Consider the following 17381-nt stretch of genomic DNA (forward strand, 5'->3'; position numbering starts at 1 on the left):
CAACACTTACGTATATACCTCCTGTTTGAAGTGGTTAGGGTATGGGAATCACCTCGCTTTTCAAAATCTCATCCTCGTCTACTGTAGCTCCAAAAGTGTGTGTGTGTGTGTGTGTGTGTGTGTGTGTGTGTGTGTGTGTGTGTGTGTGTGTGTGTGTGTGTGTGTGTGTGTTGGTGGGGTTTTGAAGTGAGGGTGCAGGAAGTCTATATATAATGTTGCGGTGAGCTCAGCCAGCCCACCTAGTGCCACCCCCCTAACCTTAAATCTGTGCTTGTTCTGCGGTTGTGCTACCAGAAAAAGACGTAAAACTACATGTGCACCACATGTTCCATACATGCAAATGATTCCCCATGTTTGTATTAAACTGTTGGTTCCCAACGTGGGGGGGGGGGGGGGGGGGGGGGGGTCACGAGACGATTGGAAAATTAAATCAAAGAGCGGTTGCGACACAAATTCTGTTTATTTTACTCTTTTATTGGGGAATTCGGGATATTTCATTTCTCCTAGCCTCTAAAAAACGATTCGTATAAAACAACCTGAAAACTCTGTGGTTGAACAAAATATGCAGCCTCCAGATGAATGAACTGAGGATCATATGAATCCAGTGAATACAACTTGCAGAACAAGTACAAGCAGACTGTGGCTATTACCATATAATGCAACACCAGTGTGATGAGGAATACGATACTCATACATGTCCGTTTGTAGCCCAATAAACTCCCTGGCACTCTAGTTTGTTTCCATCGCGGCCCCAGAGTAAAGACTTCCATCTGAGTCTATTTCAGAGTTAGAATGAAGGGCAGCAATTACAGTTTTGTTTATCCCCCCACCTCTTTTCATGGTCTGCCATCAATAACCTCTTCTCCTTGCGCCACAGTGGCTTCTCCTCCTCACATGTCCTCATCATGCCCCTCCTGATCTCGCATTTTACTGCAAAGACCCAAACTTAAGAAATATAAAAGGTGCTATTGTGCTAGATGCTCCTTCTTCCTGCTGTGTTGATTATTAAAGTGTCATCGCCATCTAGTGGTCACCATGCAGCCAGCACTCCTGGATCCTTAAGAGGAAACACCCCAAGCGAAAACATTTTTCATGCACTGGTCATTTTTGAGATTTGGGGTTATTTGCTTCCATAAGTTGTCTCCTTTTTAGAGGAGTGGAGAGAAAACACCAAAAATACACATACTCCTCTTTGTCTGATTGTGTCTGTAGAGTTCTCCTAAATTCACCATTAGCATTACATAATGCCTAATTTACATTATTTGCATATATAAAAACAGCATTTCAGAAAACTTCCCAACATAAACATTTGTCATAATCCACTGAGTACGTTTCATGGTGATAATTATAAGTATTATTTTTTTACCATATTCACCTGTAGTGTCTTCCAAAGTGTATTGAATTTTACAATCAATATATTTAAAAGCTGTTTTCTCAAGATTCATTTTTTTTTCTCACCCTGAGCCAGAAATCTCCACTTCAGTAGCAGTTGCATACACCAAACCTCCCAGTTGTATTTCTGAAGGTTTTTACACAACAGTTTGTTTATGTAGCATTCATAGCCTGATTTATATAACATGTTAGTACTAAAACCTGGCGAAATGTTATTGTGTAATAATAATAATAATAATGCTTAATGCCTGTTGAAATGTTCTGATTTGTGGAGGGATGAAAAGAAATATCCCAAACTCCCTCCGTAAAAACTTTTGACTCCAATGTATCAACGAGATGACACAACTGGCAGCTACATTCCGAGGAGCAGAAAGACACAGCGACACATCTAACTGTGAAGGAAAGGCTACAGGAAACTGAGTTTTGATGCAAAATGCTAAACATGCTAAGCTAACATATGTTTAATATTATGAAGAGTGCTTTGACATGTGGGTTTTGGACCTTCTGTCCAAAAATGGGTTTGGGTCCTTATAGGTTGAATCTGCTACAATCAATAACGCTATAGTGGAAAGATAGAAATATGTTTCGAGTCTCTCTTATGTCCCTATAGAAATGTAAAAGCAAAAAAAACCTAAAATATTTGCAGCTACAAGGCAATCATCCTCTTTTAGACAAATGAATGCTGCTTTGTGAGACTCAGAAGGGGCCATTCAAACAGTGTGCAAATAATAACAAGTGTGAATCCAACATGGTAATGCCTCTTAACTCGTCTACAGGCTGAAGGGCTGTTAAAAACCCTTTGGACATGAATGAGAGAGGAGAAGTAAAATCAATTTGTGAGAGAGAGAGAGAGGAAGGTACAGTTGGGAAGGGGAGGCAGGTGTATCAGCCAGTAATCTGCCCTCACAAAGGCGGATACTGACTCAGTTCTAGCGAAGAGCAGGAGAGATTTAAGTGTCGCCACATTCACAAGCTTAACCTTGTATGGATGCGAGTGTGTCTGCCCTCTACCGAGAGGTACAGGATTCGTGCCCGGGATGCAGGCGCAGCAGCAGAGCTGGGATTGAGCAAACAGCTGTAAACCATTGGAGCAGTCTCTCACACAAGAAGTCATTTCACCACACACCAGTGTTGAAGTCGAGTCAACAAACCTCTCGAGTCCCAAATGCTCCGAAGGTCACGCACTTGTCCAAATCATCTGAGTCACCAGGTCGTGTCCAAGCGATGATCAGTAAACTAAAATGAAATATGCAAATTAAAGGATCAGATTACAGAAACAACACAATCATTTTAAGATAGAGGTTCCCACAAAGGAGTGTTTAGTTGTTAAAGTTGTCAAGGCCCAAAGAGTATTTTACAAAAAAAAGAGTATATGCATACAAATTTGTGTTTGTTCTTCAGGATTTCTTCCAGGGCTGCATGATGGTTTCCAGCCATACAGATAGTTTTGGTTTTAAAGGTTTCTCTTTTATAGATTACTGTCATTAAATTCAATTTTGTTAAATTTAATTTAAGGTCATATCCTCAGGTTTAGTTTTTTCTGAGGGTTTTTACAGGCAACAGGGAATTTACACTTTATAAGTTACACATGGTGAGTATTTCATATGCTGATTCCTCTGGATCCACATAATCCACATTGTTGTTTTATCAGAACTACTTTGTTCTCTGATGAAAGCTGTTGAGAGTGTATTTTGTGGATACCACGGAAGATAATTTGTGAACATTATTCCCCGTAAAAAAGACGACAACCGTGTAATGTATTGTACATTTACAGCTGTTTTAGTGGGGGTTTTTTTTGGGGGGGGGGGGGGTTAGTTATTGATGCCAGTTTTAAATCTCAAAATCGAAAAGTTCCAAGTCATCAACATTAAAGTTTGAGTTGAATTAAAAATATATATATTTGCTATTTTGTCAATACTTACAAACATCCTCCCTGTGGTTGATGTAGCAGCATTTATATACAGGCTTTATAGATGTAAATATAATATGTTATGTACACAGGACAGACACACAAGCACACATGGGAGCTCATACCTGAACATACTCAACAAGATGATATCTAAATCCGCTTTATTGTTACATCCAGATATACACCTTCATCTTTACCATCGTGGTTGTCAAGAATGTTATCATCATCATCATCATCATCATCATAATCATAATCATCGTCTTAAACACCACGCTCAAGATCATCATTGTGACAGCATTATTGGCTATTCTTTTCTGTTCAAAAGCTCAAGCTGTGATAAATAAAAAATAAAACATTTGGTCCTTTAATTGATAGTCTAGGCAACATGGTATCAGGGGTTAAGACAAAAATGTGTTGTTGCTACCCACACAAAACATCAAACATCACTGGAAATGGCGCTGAAACAGTGTTGTAGGCCGACAGAAGGAAGAGCCATTTGAACATGAGGCTGATGGCCGCACAGAGCAAAGTGTGGGGCAAACCGAGAGAAAGGGAGTCTGTGAACGCCAAAGAAGCAGTTAGTGACGGGGGCTGTGAAATCAGATGAAAGGCGGCGAGACAGAGAAGAGATGAAAGACAGCGAAGCTGAGGAGTGAGGAAGCTTACAGCAGACCCACAGAGAGGCACGTATTTACAGTCCAGGGAGCCGGGTGAGCCACGGTGCACAGCAGAGCAGTATTGTCTTTCACACACAGAAAAACATGTAGGTTCAAAAGTTTTGTTCAAAAAACTAAACACCACACACGTCAGACAACAAAACTACCAGTAAACTGCTCCTAATTATTCAAATTCATCTGAGCATCGACTTTACAGTGATTTTATATTCTGATGAGAAGATATTACACTTTGGTGTAAAATGGGAGGCAAGAGGGAGCTGGGAAACAGGAAGTGTCTGCTCTATTGCCCACGTTTGAAACTAACATCATCCAACAGCAGAAAGGTTATTATTTTCTCACATTTATCATTTTTTGTGAATGTCATTTCCTGTCACATTATGAGTCTCAAATGTTTCACATGTATAGAAAATGGAGACTTTTTTTCTCATCTATTGCTTCCATCCCATTTTACTGTGCATACTGTTTCCACTTCAGCTCCCCTGCTTGCTCGAACAATCACTAACAAAGATATGTGTGTATACATTTGGATGGTTTTTCAGACTCTACCATTCCCTGCACCAAACCACTCAACACGCCAAGAAAGTCTCCTCGAGCGACGGCTTGGTTAAGAGTCACACGAACACCTGATGTTCTAAGACAATCACATCCTAGAGTGAATGCAAACAAGATGTACCTGTCGACACGACATCATTGGATATCTGATGCCGACTCTGACACAACTCTGTATGTCCAGGGCTCTGCTAATCAGCAGCGGCCACAACATCCTATGAGAATGTCTTACATGTTGGAGGAGGGCAGTTTGTGTCTTAGTCCCTCTGAGTCTTTTCTGGCGAGTGATAGCTGAGGGTCTTTTTTCCCACCTTTAGGGGAGGTGGTGTTGGCAGGGGTGGCTGCATGTGCTGACTGGGTGGATGAAATGGTGGATGCCTGAGAGGTCTGGGCAGGGGTAGAGGGCGTATTGAGTTTTGAGGAGACGGTAGTTGGCGTTTGTTTCTGGGGGTGAGCAGAAGCAGATTGTAAACTAGAGGAGATGGTGGAGGAGGAGGAGGTGGTAGCAAGAGATGAGGGGCTAGTGGAGCTTGTGTTTGGGCATGAAGTTGTAGCGCTTGTAGCTGGGGTTGGTTTGGTGGAGAAAACGAAGCCTGCAGTGGGGGTTGGAGTAAGGACAGGAGGGGTTTGCTTTACAGGATGAACTGTGAAAGTTATTTTATGAGGAGTGATAGCTGGTGTAGGGGAAGGAGATGCGGTTTGGTTTGGGATTTGGCCCAATGTGGGGCCTCTGGTTGAACTAGGGACAGAGGGCTGGAGACAAGGGGTTGGACTCTGGGATTTACTTAGGGAGGGAACAGGTTTAACAGGGATGGGAGAGGGAGAAGGTGTAAGGATTTGGGTCTGGGTAGGAGTAACAGGTGTCAAGGTTTGTGTAGGAGTTTGGGCTGGGGTAGAAGTGCGAGAGCGGGTTGTCTGAGTGGGAGTCTGTATCGGAGAAGGGATTGGGGTTGGGGTGGGACTGGGGCCAGACAACGGAGAAGCAGAAGGAGGTGTGTTGGATGCCTTGGCACGGGGGCTCTGGGGTCGTGGTGGGATGGAGGTGATCGAGGACGAAGGGGGAGAAGAGGAGGTAAAAGATGTCTTGGGCCCATAAGTTTGAGGTATTAAAACAGGGGTAGAAACAGAAGATGGAGGCGGTGTGGAGGAGGGAGAGGGAGAGGAGGAGCGGGGAGAGGTTGTAGAGATTGGTTTGGGACGAGGAGTTGATGAGAGCGACAGCGGGTTTGTTCCTGTTAATGGTGGGGTGGAGCAGGGAGGAGGAGAGGAAGAGCGAGAGGGGGTCATTGGGAATGGTTTAGGACGAGGTATCTGGGGGAGTATAGGTGAAGGAGACGAGTGAGTGGGTACAGGTGAAGGGGTGGAAGAGGAGAGCGGGGTCTGCTTTGGAGGGGAGGAAGATGTCAAAGAAGCTGCAGAAGGCATGTATACAGCTATAGGTATGGGCACAATGGCAGTGTAAAGAGCAGATTGTGTAGGCAGATTGTGTGCCAGTGCAGCCTGAATAGGAACTGCGGCCTGTGCTTGTGCATTAAACGGTATATTTGTCAACAGCTGTACTGGAGCGTTACAGGTCAGCATACCTGCACTGCTTCCCCTGGCCAACTGGCCTGCCAGGAAAGGAGCCGGCAGCAAATTACCACCAGAAGCCTTCCTGTGGAGAGGCGGGTGAGGCTGCACTCCAGCCCAGGAGCGGTGAGGCAGAGTGGGCTGCGAGGCCGACAGCAGCCTGGCCTCCTGGGTGAGTCTGCCAAGTGCAGGCAGACACTGAGAGCTGTTTCCTCCATGACGTAACAGAGCTTCTTTTGCTCCCTGCTGGCCTGTCACAAAAGTGTTGCAATCTGACGGGGCACCACAAGCAGCAGGGGGGTTGGTGGCAGGTACCTTGTGGAGGGGTGGAGTTTGTGGACCTCCACCTGGTGATCCAGCAAACATTGAGGGATGATCAGCCTGGAGGCAGAGGCTGTAATGAAGATTCCTTTCTTGTTGGACAGACGTCGGGACAGAGGAGGCGGGTGTGGATGGCGTTTTAACAATAGGGGGCGATGTCAACCCACCAGGAGGGCCCATGGATGAGGGCGAGACAGGAAATCCTCTTGGGGACAAGCCACCCAAGCCACCCATCCCTCCTATCCCTACCATCCCTCCCATCGTCATCATCCCGATGAGAGAGCTCACAGAGGGGCGGAGGGGCTGTAACACGGGAGGTCGAGGGGGAGACAGAGGGAAAGAGGAGGAAGGAGAGGGAGAGACAAGAGGGGAGGGCAGGAAGAAAGCACCTCCAAGTGCATGCTGCTGCTGCAGCTGCTGGAGCTGCTGCTGCTGTTGCTGGTGCATGAGGACGATGGCTACATTACTGGTGGCAGCAGCAGTCTGCAGAGGGGCGTGGACCAGCGGCCAGATGACCGGGCATGGCCGAGGAGACACCGTGCCGCTCCCTCCGATGACTCCACCCCTTCCTGCGGCAGCAGCCGCAATGGCATCTTGCATGGCCGACATGCTGTCATGTTTGACAATCTGCTGCACCAGCATGCTGTCACAGGAGCCCAAAGTGCTGGCTGCCAGGCCTCCTCCGGCTCCTGGACCCCCTCCACCACGGCCTCTACCGCGACCCATACTGCCCCCCAGAGAACCGCCCTGGGATGACTTCCGCAGGAGCATGGAGTTCTTCCTGCCTGTAGAGGAGAAAATTCATTATAAGGTTTCTGGGATGTTAAGCGTGAATTCAGTTCCAGAATACAAAGATGGGAAAGAGTATTTTTTTTTACTTTCTAGAAGGCAAAGTTGTTTACTGAACACAAAGCAAACATCTTTTCTTCACAGAGAACATTGCTCATCCTTTAGTATTTCAGCTTTTTATTTTTCAAAGAGGAGTTCCGACCTTTAAGCTGAGGACAAGGCGCCTGAGAAATGTAGCAGTACTGGATGGATGATTGCAAATATTGGGCAAGGTCGTTGCAGAATTATAGAGCTGAATGGAAAATCGCAAGTCCCTGTATAGATAGGGTTGTGAGAGAAATTCATGAGCTATTCAGACATCCACACTTTACCGATTCGGTCCAATCGGTCAACAGCGACAGTTTCGAAGGCCCGCCTCATCATCGGATGTTCCTCCAGCACCTCGTTAAAGTTGTCCACACTGAGAGAGTACAGGCGACAGTATGTATCCGCACGGACGCTCGCCGTCCTCCGTCCACGAGTCAACAAACAAATCTCTGAAATGAAAAGGGAATAAGCTGTGAGATAAATCAATCCTACAGTATAAACTTTCATCACCTCCATCTCTATACCTTCCCACACAACTTGAGCTATTTAGACAACTCTGACATTATCACCTCCAAAGTATGACCCATCGCTCAGCTTGGTTTCCTTGTTGCCACGGGCCATCACGCTGACTCGCCCATGCTGGATGAAGTACATCTTCCGTCCAACCGTGCCCTCGCGGATGATGAAGTCTGAAGGCTGAAACACTTCAAATCGGAGCTTGATCAGAACGGCAGTCACAAAGTTGGGATCAGCGTTGGCGAACAGCGGCATGTTAGCCACAAGGCTGCGGCAGTTAAAGCTGACTATCTCCTAGAGGGAGAGGATGAAGAGATAAACAGAGAAGTGAAGGAAGAGATTTGCTCAGAGGCCAGAACATTTGTGGTCTCGACGTGTAGATGAGTGGGTGTTTGTGAATTCATTACCTCTTTAAGCGGCTCGCTAAGTTCTCCCAGGATGTTCTCCTCATCAAACATTTTCCCCTGGAAGCGGTGCTCATAATACTCGTGGATCTTTTGCCGAACGTCTGCGGGAAGCTTATGGAACGACATGTACTGCTCCACCTGCTTGTACTGCAATAACACACAACCACGCACAGGTCAGGGGCGTGCAAACAAACACATTCACTTTAAAAGACAAGAGCAGAAGAACCATGATTCGTTCAATTGCACTTTTCTTTTGTTCTTTGACGGTAAAGTTTCGGAAATGACCATATTGCATATTTTACACTCAGAATTTGGACACTCAAATAAAATTGCAGACAGTGATCGCATTATATGGAGACCAGGGAGTGATTTTGGACACAGTCTAAAAGTTGTGAGAAGTTTGATGAAAGGGATTTTCAGATTGTTCAATAAGAATATGTTTTAGAGGCTTTTGAAATCTATTTAATAACAATTTTGATAGTTCAATCATCTGCAAAAATGCACTGGTTCCAGCTTCACAAATATAAAGATCCGCTGTTTTACATTATTGTAAATTGAAAAAACAAGAAATTTGAAGATGTCACTATGGGATTAGTGAAGTGGTGATGGGTATTCTTTACTGAAATTTGATTGGTTAATGAAAACAACCCCAAAGCTTCATTGATAATAAATATTATCGTCAACAGAAATGGATTGAATCAGGTTTGATGGCTAAACTATAAAAGGTATAGCAGGACACATGGACGAGTGTCATTTTTCACCTTTTCCTGGTATTGTCGCCGTGAGGAGTCCAGCGACTGGATGAGAGCGGTGGCATGACCGATGAACATGGCGTAGCAGGTGGCACCGACGATCATACTGAGCATGGTGAGCCACACATCGGTCATCCCTTCTGGAGCCTGGGCACCGTACCCGATACACAACATGTGGCTCATGGCTTTGAACAGTGCATAGGAGTACTGCAAGCCCCATGTGTCATTCTGTGAGTGGGAGGCAGACAGAGAGGGTGACAGGACGAGTAAAAAGGAGTGTTAATTACCAAGGCGCTGCAGTATTGAACTATTCTTATTTTAGTCGTGTTACAGGAGGGCTTTTTTCCTCTCAGACGCGCTCAGCCACAACACTTCAGAAACTACAGCTGAGATCATAACATGCAGCAGCAGAGCAATTTAACTGTCAAAACCCACTTTGCTTTAAAACAGAGCGTCTGCAGAACATTTTAACCCACACAGACAATAAAAAGGCAGTTAACTTGCATTATTAAATGAAAGACCGTAGAGACCAGCCTGTGTGCGTGTGTATGTGTGAGTGTGTGTTTGCTTCTGTTTTAAGCTGAGTCCAATTATACTCCGATGTTAATAGTCTCAAGGATGAGGGGACTTTCTCTGGGGAAAATCCCAGCATCAGCCTGCTTGGCAACAGTCACCCTGGCAACTGCTGAGACATGAGTCAGCTATCCATACAGCTGTGTGTATCTGTGTGTATCTGTGTGTATCTGTGTGCATTCATGGGCGTCCACGTCCGTGCGCCTGCATGCACGGAGACAAAATCTCCAGCAGGTCCCAGAGGCCTTCGACTTGCGTGCGTTCACACCTTCACCTGATCTCTTAATTGGAAAATCTTTTATATTTTCATGATGACGATGATCGTCAATCTTATTCCAACTGGACGTGTTGCTGCATGAGCCAATTAACACAGATAAGGAGCAAACAATGTCACATCTGATAAACAACCTCACTCTGCGCTCACACACAGATAACCAAAAACCAAGCTGCTGTTTGAATCTGTGATTTGTATTCATGTGAAATACAAAGTGTGCACACTGTTCAAACAAGTTGAGATAGCGCTTTGTACTTTTCATTCAACCAGAACTCAATGTCAGGTTCTTTTTTTGTTCTCTGCACAATAAAATCACTGAAACATATTAGAAAATAACGTGACGCACACACACAGACAGCTGGTTAGAGACTCACCACCATCAGGTTCTTGGAAACCCAGCAGTCAGGAGGGAAGTCCTGCAGCATTGGGACCAGGAACTGGAGACAGCCGTCCCAGTGGCACAGCAGCAGCATCATACCGATCAGATTAACTATCCTCACCATGGCACTGGCAAGGTCATAGGTCATATGGAAGATCTGAGGAGGAGCAGAGGGAAAGATGAGGAGGAAAATAAGAACGCAAGTGGGATGAATAAAAGGGTGGAAAGGACAGGCGAGGGTTATCTTTTCACAAGGATTTTCCACCAGCACAATATTTTAAAAATTGTGTTTGATTCTATTCGTGACATAATATTTCAACAGGCTTGTCATACCTTACACATTCAATGAGTTTTGAACTACCTCTTCAACACAACTATCTCTTTCCCCTTCGACTTTGTTCTCTGTTTCCAGCCTCTGTTTCTCACCTCCTCCCACTGGTGGATGTAGCGGATGAGTCTGGACAGGCGGAGCAGTCGAAGCAGGCTCAAGATTTTGGTGAAGCGGACGATGCGCAGCGCCCGGGCTGTCCGGTAGACCTCGGTGTCGAAACTGTCCACCATCAGGAAGATGTAGTCCACCGGGATGGATGACACAAAGTCCACCAGGAACCAGTTTTTCAGGTACTTGTCTCGGATCGCTCTGAGTTGGAGCAGCATGGCAGAGCAGTGTCATTTGTAATTTGGCAATCAAGCATTGTGGAAGTGATTCCAACATTTGGCTGGCATGAAGCAATTCTCATCAATATTCAACAGCAACACGACTGGAACGTGAACAAAGCTCTGCCACCAGCTGCATGTCACCTTTTCTTTCCCCATTTCACACAAACCCAGCAGACAGCCAGAATAGCTCATTTAAATGAATGGCGACAGAGCAGCTGTATTAATATCCTCAACGTGCAGATACACATAATGAATGCAACCAGATATGCTTCTGCTGACCTCGGGTCCAGCAGTATCTCAGTGTTGTCTTCCTTGATGATGCCGGTCCTGAAGTTAAGAACCAAGTCGACCATGAAGAGAGTGTCAGAGACCACGTTGAAGATGATCCAGGAGGGAGTGTTCTCATCTCTAAAGAAAGTGATGCCCACTGGCAGGATGATTAAGTTCCCCATCATCAACATCAGCATCAACAGGTCCCAGTAGAATCTAGACAGAGAAAGAAAGCATTGATATTTTTTTTTCTGTTTCTATATGGTTGGACTGTAGGTCTAATATAATGTGGTTTTTTTACTGGCTTTTTGTTTTATTTTATCACGTTGCTAGTGTTCTCACTGAAAAGGTGACAAAATTACAAGTCTCCCACAATGCAATGCGCAAAAGAAATGGAGGAGCTGTTCACAGCTGGAAATGTTTCAATTCATTGCGGCTGGTGGTGAAACAACTCCAGAAAAATGGAAAAATTTAAATGCATTAGATCTTAGAAAATATTTTTGTGTCTGTGTGTATCATATCACATATCCTGGTGCAAAATGGAGGAAATTATCCTGGAAATCTACATGATCCAAAACGATGGAGCCGAGCCAACAGATGCTCCTGAGGTCGGCCTCATATATATCTCCGTTATCTGCTGGTCATCGCTCAACCAACAAAGGCAAACATTTGCTGTTTCCTGCTTCAGTTGTGAGCATTTGTTTACTTCTTGACACCTTGATGGGGGTTTTAGCATAAACATGTCGTGATTGTGGGATTGGCACATTCCTCACCGTCTCTGACAGGAAACCGTCTGTTCTGGTGAAGTTAAATGACGTACGTTGTATTTATCTGACTCACTTCTTCATATTGATCAAGTCAGCTGCTGAATAGCAGGTAGTAATAATCAATGTTCTGGTCTTTTTTCCATTTATTCAACCCAGTTTTGTGGGACTGGCTGACATAACTAAATGAAGTAAATGTAAGATTTCATTTCTAACAGTGTAAGACAGAAAACATTCATTCTGTGTGACTTTCATACGATTGGTCCTTTACTTTGATGGTAGATTTGACAAGCTGTTTGGCACTAACGCACTATTTTATGATGTTCCTCTGATCATAAAGGCAGGAATAGTTTTGTATTTCACAGTTTTTGCTGGATTTGATATGAAAACATTGGCAAGTCATGTTTAAACAAAGATGCTTTTCTGTTTTCTGTTGATTTATGTCAATCAATTGAACATCTTTCAGTTCTGGGCTGTTAGTTGGACAAAACAAGGACTTTGGGAAATTCTTATGGACAATCTTTTGCTATTGTTTGACAATTTAAAATTAAATTAAGAGGTCTAGTTCTCATAAACAGGTTCTAATTAATACTATCTTCTTTTAAGATATAATTTCCTGTTGGTATAAATTAGAAAAGATAGATAGATTTCTTTTTTTACTACCCGCAAAAGGAGACCATGCATTCTACTCCCTTGTGATGAACATAAAAGAGATTTAAAGGGGTACTCCGTATTTACGTAACGTTATGAGAGACAGATTCAATAAAGAAAGGTCAAATTTGAGGCTGCAGAAACTGAGATATCTTAAGGCTATAGTAAGTAAGAGTATAGTAAGGCTCCAGCTGCAAAGACACTGGCTCAAATCCCATAATGCATCTGGATTGCGACTTATCTTCCAAACTCCAGATCTCAGTTTGTACACAGGCCCAAGTGGAGATAACCCTGATGACAAGGTCCTTTTATCAGACTTTCTTATAAGACAGACAGACAGAGGGGGACAAAGAGAGGCAAATGATCAGTAACCTTGGGAGGCTTTATAAATCGGTATTTCATGCTGGAGGGTATTATCGCCCTCTCGTAAAAATGCTGTTAGTGATTTAAGTACAACAGAAAAAGCAATCCAATCATCTGGAGGTGATGCCTGTCATCTTTCTGTCTTTTTCCTCCTGATCCCTTCATCCATCACCTTAACCCATCAATGACTTGCTCACTCGCTCTCCTCCTGTGAGCGAATACACTCAAGCTCTGTGGTCGATTGCTATTGAGCTCTAATTTAGTAACACTACCTCATGTGGTGTGACGCTGCCGCTAGACTGATGAAGATTCAGCATGAGTCATCACTCGGCTACTTCTGCCTGACTTTGTCACTTACACTGATAGATGTTTGGATAACCACACATGCAGAGGGAGAGCGACATCATTCTCTGCTCAGACATTAATCCACTCTGTTTTTAAATCGTTGTTTTGCTCCTTTGATCTATCCTCAATGGGTTACATTACATTGTACATGTGACTGCACATTAATCAGCCTGTGTGATTTCGCTGTTGTCATTGAGATGTGAGACCAAACAAATGAGAACAACCAAACAGACAGGAGAAGATGTCAGATCCAAACTGAGAAGGATGTGAAGGTTTGTCATGCTGCCTAAATACCTGACAAGACAGAGGACTGATGCAACACCGGCTCAGGCATTGTGTGTGGTGGTACGTGCACTTGTGTGTACTCGTGAACACACAGATAGGAATTACAAATGCAATTAAAGGCTCTCCACTGCCTCATCAGTATTCCATCTTGAACATGAACAGGTGCTAGAGGAGAACTGACCTGCGTCTACCTGCTCAGCTGTTGTCAAACGAAACACTAATTCTACTGTAATTGACGCCAAGTGTCCCATGAGCGACCTCTGATTGGTTCCCTGTGCTCGCGGTTGGCCAGATGTCAGTTCTGAACAAGTTCCCACCCATCGTCCTGCCAGACGTACAGACAAACAAGCACACCAGCAACCGGCTATTACGTAATAGATCCCTGTTCCTTGTAATGCCACCAACCCTGTCTCAACACGACACGACTGTGGTGACAGACAAACCGTCTTTCTGTTTTCACCTCTCTTGCTGTTCCAGTGTATGAATCGTCTTCGTCTGACTCTCATTTTGTATTTTCATAGGTGCAGCAGAAATACATATTTTCTTAATGAGGTGAGAGCTTATCAGCAGACTCGATAGTGACAGACCACACACACACACACACACACACACAGACACACACATTACTGCACAGCCTCTTGTGGTGAAGGTCAATACAGGGACAGAAACACAATAAAGGGGCTTTAGCAGTAATCCGTCTTTCCCTCTCGCATGCTCCGGCCACACAAAGTTCCTATTCAGACGTCTCTTCAGACTACTTAACTGAAAAGTTAGATGACTGAATTATGCATAATGCATATACTCAACTTGCATAATTTAGGAAGTCATACATAATTCATCTAAATTCAATTGTGAGTGCCCGACAGGTTAATTAGGACTATCAACATTTTTTGATATCTTGCATGAATATCAATATCCACAGCCCTTCATCCATCCATCCATTCATCCTTTTCTCTGTTCCTCACTGACCTCATTCATCGTATCTCCTGTGAACAGACTCATAGGCAGAACTAGTGAGTGATCATTAAATTGACAGACAATATAAAGCGACTCATTCTTTGTGTGTGTGTGTGTGTGTGCGTGTGGTTGATGAGACAAAAGTGGGCCAGGAGCCTTGGGGATCAAGTCATCCATTGTTGCTGCTGCCTGTCTGGAGATTATGAATGCCGTCTCTCCCTCTGCGCTCCACCTGCACATTTTGCATTAATGCAAAAGTCTCAAACAGCCAAGGACCCGCATGTCAATGGGTTTTAGCATGTCAGTCAGTAAATAGTATGACATTGTAAAAGTATGTGAGGGTGAAAGCAATTTGGCCTTGTGTGTTCAAGGCTGGCAGACATTCAAAAAATCTTCCTCCCATACTTATAACCATTAAAAAAAGTCCAGAGAAACATTCACTACAGCAATTAACCACCAGGTCTGTATCTTCATTAGGAGAGTTTCACTCAAGAAAACCAAAAATGAACAATTGTCATTTTCATCTCATTCTCGTGCTAATTGTTCCTGCACGGAGCCACCAGCAGGGGGTGCTGTGCTGGGTTCATCCACTGTTTAAATGAAACTAACGAAACTATTTTTCTGGAAACAATCAGTCTCTATCTATTCTCCTAGTCGACTAGAGACCTGCCATAGCTGCATGGTGTCCACGCTGGAGGCCTTGTCACTACCCTTTCCCTAAACACCTCTCCCTGCCTTAATCATTCCCCAAAGGACTTTAAATACACTCCCCTCTTTTCATTCTCCATTTTAACCTGTCATACAGGCTTTGCCTCGATACCACCCTTCAGTGAGTCTCCCATTGCAGCTTTTGCTTCTCCTACCTCACCCTATAGCCTCCTGCAAGTGTGTCTCTCCTCCCAGATGTATCCCCATTTCCCCCACTTAACTGAGGAGGGTGCTAAATGTATATCTTTCTCTTTTTTTCTTCCTTCCAAGTGTCTGTCATTATGTTTCAAGTGTGCTCCATAAAGTGTGAATGACTTCAACTTGCTTTGATCCATAATTCAACCAAAATAACTTTAGGTGTCTTTCATGTGCATTTATTTTACAAACCAACTGCAGCTCGCTGTGGAGGGTTTGTGTGAGTGTGTGTGTGTGTGTGTGCGTGTGTGTGTGTGTGTGTGTGAGTGTGTTCATACCTGAAGTCACTGTATGGATGTATGATCCACGTCCCTGCTGATTTCTGTCTTTGCTGCTCCAGTGCCACGGCTTTGTGGGATCCAAACATGCGCAGGCTGAACTTGTTGACCCCCGGCTGAAGCATGGCTCCAAACTGTCTCTGGATGAAGGTGCTCTGGTTGGAGTTGCTGTAGTCCTCTCCGTCCAGCCCCATGCCAAAACCACCCAGTCCACACTGACCCATTAACTCAGGGGACCCTGCAGCAGTGGTGTTACATGTAGTGGTGGTGGTGGTCTCTGGGCCGGTGGCCACCACCATCACTCCGGTCCCGGTGGAGGAGGTGGAGGTCAGGGTGGCGCGGGTCCTGGCAAAGCCCACTGAGCGTGGGGGAGGATGGGCTGTGGCAGAGGAGGAGGGCGGCGGCGGTGGCAGGGCCACCGGGGTGGTTGGGGTGCCCGCTGTTCGGAAGGGAAGGCCATCCCTGGTGGAGCTCATGATGGAAGGGCGGCGGCCGTGTCCACCTAAGGAGGTGCTGTCCGCCCCGAAGGAGCCCCTCTCCCCTTCCAGCGAGGCCTGGGAAAGCCTGTAACCCGGAGAAGGCAGGCTGCTCTTACTGCGCCGCTTTGAGTCCCCTCCATTACGTCTGGGGAGGCTGTCACACCCAGATCCCCCGGTGCCACTGGGGGTACCCACACCTCCCGCCACCCCATCCATCGCAAGTCAGGGAAGAGGGTGAACTCGTGACCCTCAGTAGACTACTGATGTGTGTAGTCGACCTACGTAGATTAGGCTATAAAATGTCAATGTCAATCTGAATAAATTAAATTGAAGAAGCTAAAGAAAAGTGGTCTCGTATCTCCAGTCATTATCCTGGAGCCGGCAGCTCACACCTCCGCCCTCACTCCGCTGATGTGGCCATGCTGAACTCCTTGGAAGAAGCCCCATCCAGACATTCAATCCTTCACCCTGTCAGAGTGATGGCAGTAGCTTCACTTTCTCCTATTTTCTTAAAGTGCCTCCTTTGTCCTTACAGATGTTTCTGTATCTTTCCTCCTTCCTCGTCCTTGAAACGTTTCCCTCCCCCCGAGGCCCTCCCTCTCCTCTCCACAGCCGCCCTCAACGCTCCGACGCCGGTCATTTTGGCACCGGATTCCCGGTCTTTTGTAGTTAACGGAGCTTGCCGCTCATTGGCCGTCGGTGCCCGGTCCGTATAGCCTATATGCCCAGGCTGCTCAGCCAATTTTCTACCATTATGTAAGAGATGAGCGGTAAGGTGGAAGAGTGGGGAACATTCATCCACGGATGAATGATAAGGACACTTGATCCTCTGTCAGGAGGGATGGATTGTTAATGGACATAAGGGACGCACATTACAGGCATAGGCGCTCGTGCTCCAAGACGCACCGATTCATTCTGACACGCACAAAGAAGAACAGACCGACAGACAAGACCGCGGAAATAAGTCAAATGACCCCAAATCGAACCCATGATCTCACTGAATCCGCGGCACGTTTTCATTTTCAGTATCCGAGCGGAAAAACACTCCTCGTGATGGAAGGCGCGCCGAAATGCTGCCTGTGACAGAAGCGCTCAGACAGCCGGAGAGACAGCCGGGCTCTACAACAGCGCTATTTTGTAAAAGTGATGACAGAATGAACCTGATCAGGTGTTCGCAGTCTTCTATTCTGTCAGCCGATGCCATCTATTCCCACTTCTGCCGACTTTCAATG

The 17381-nt window shown here is 45.4% G+C and overlaps 1 protein-coding gene across 1 annotated transcript; it reads right to left on the bottom strand.

The window, feature by feature from the left end:
- Positions 1 to 4755: 4755 nt before the first annotated feature.
- On the bottom strand, positions 4756 to 16365 carry LOC306782718 (uncharacterized protein; the record flags this gene model as incomplete). The annotated part of the gene is made up of 9 exons (XM_079276163.1): positions 4756 to 7202; positions 7578 to 7742; positions 7863 to 8103; positions 8217 to 8363; positions 8978 to 9196; positions 10190 to 10351; positions 10621 to 10834; positions 11134 to 11340; positions 15671 to 16365. The coding sequence occupies 9 exons, from the start codon at positions 16363 to 16365 to the stop codon at positions 4756 to 4758; spliced, it is 4497 nt and encodes a 1498-aa protein (XP_079132289.1).
- Between the last annotated feature and the right edge of the window lie 1016 nt (positions 16366 to 17381).

Source organism: Melanostigma gelatinosum (assembly GCF_949748355.1).
Source record: "Melanostigma gelatinosum genome assembly, chromosome: 9".
In the NCBI taxonomy this organism is placed as follows: Eukaryota; Metazoa; Chordata; class Actinopteri; order Perciformes; family Zoarcidae; genus Melanostigma; species Melanostigma gelatinosum.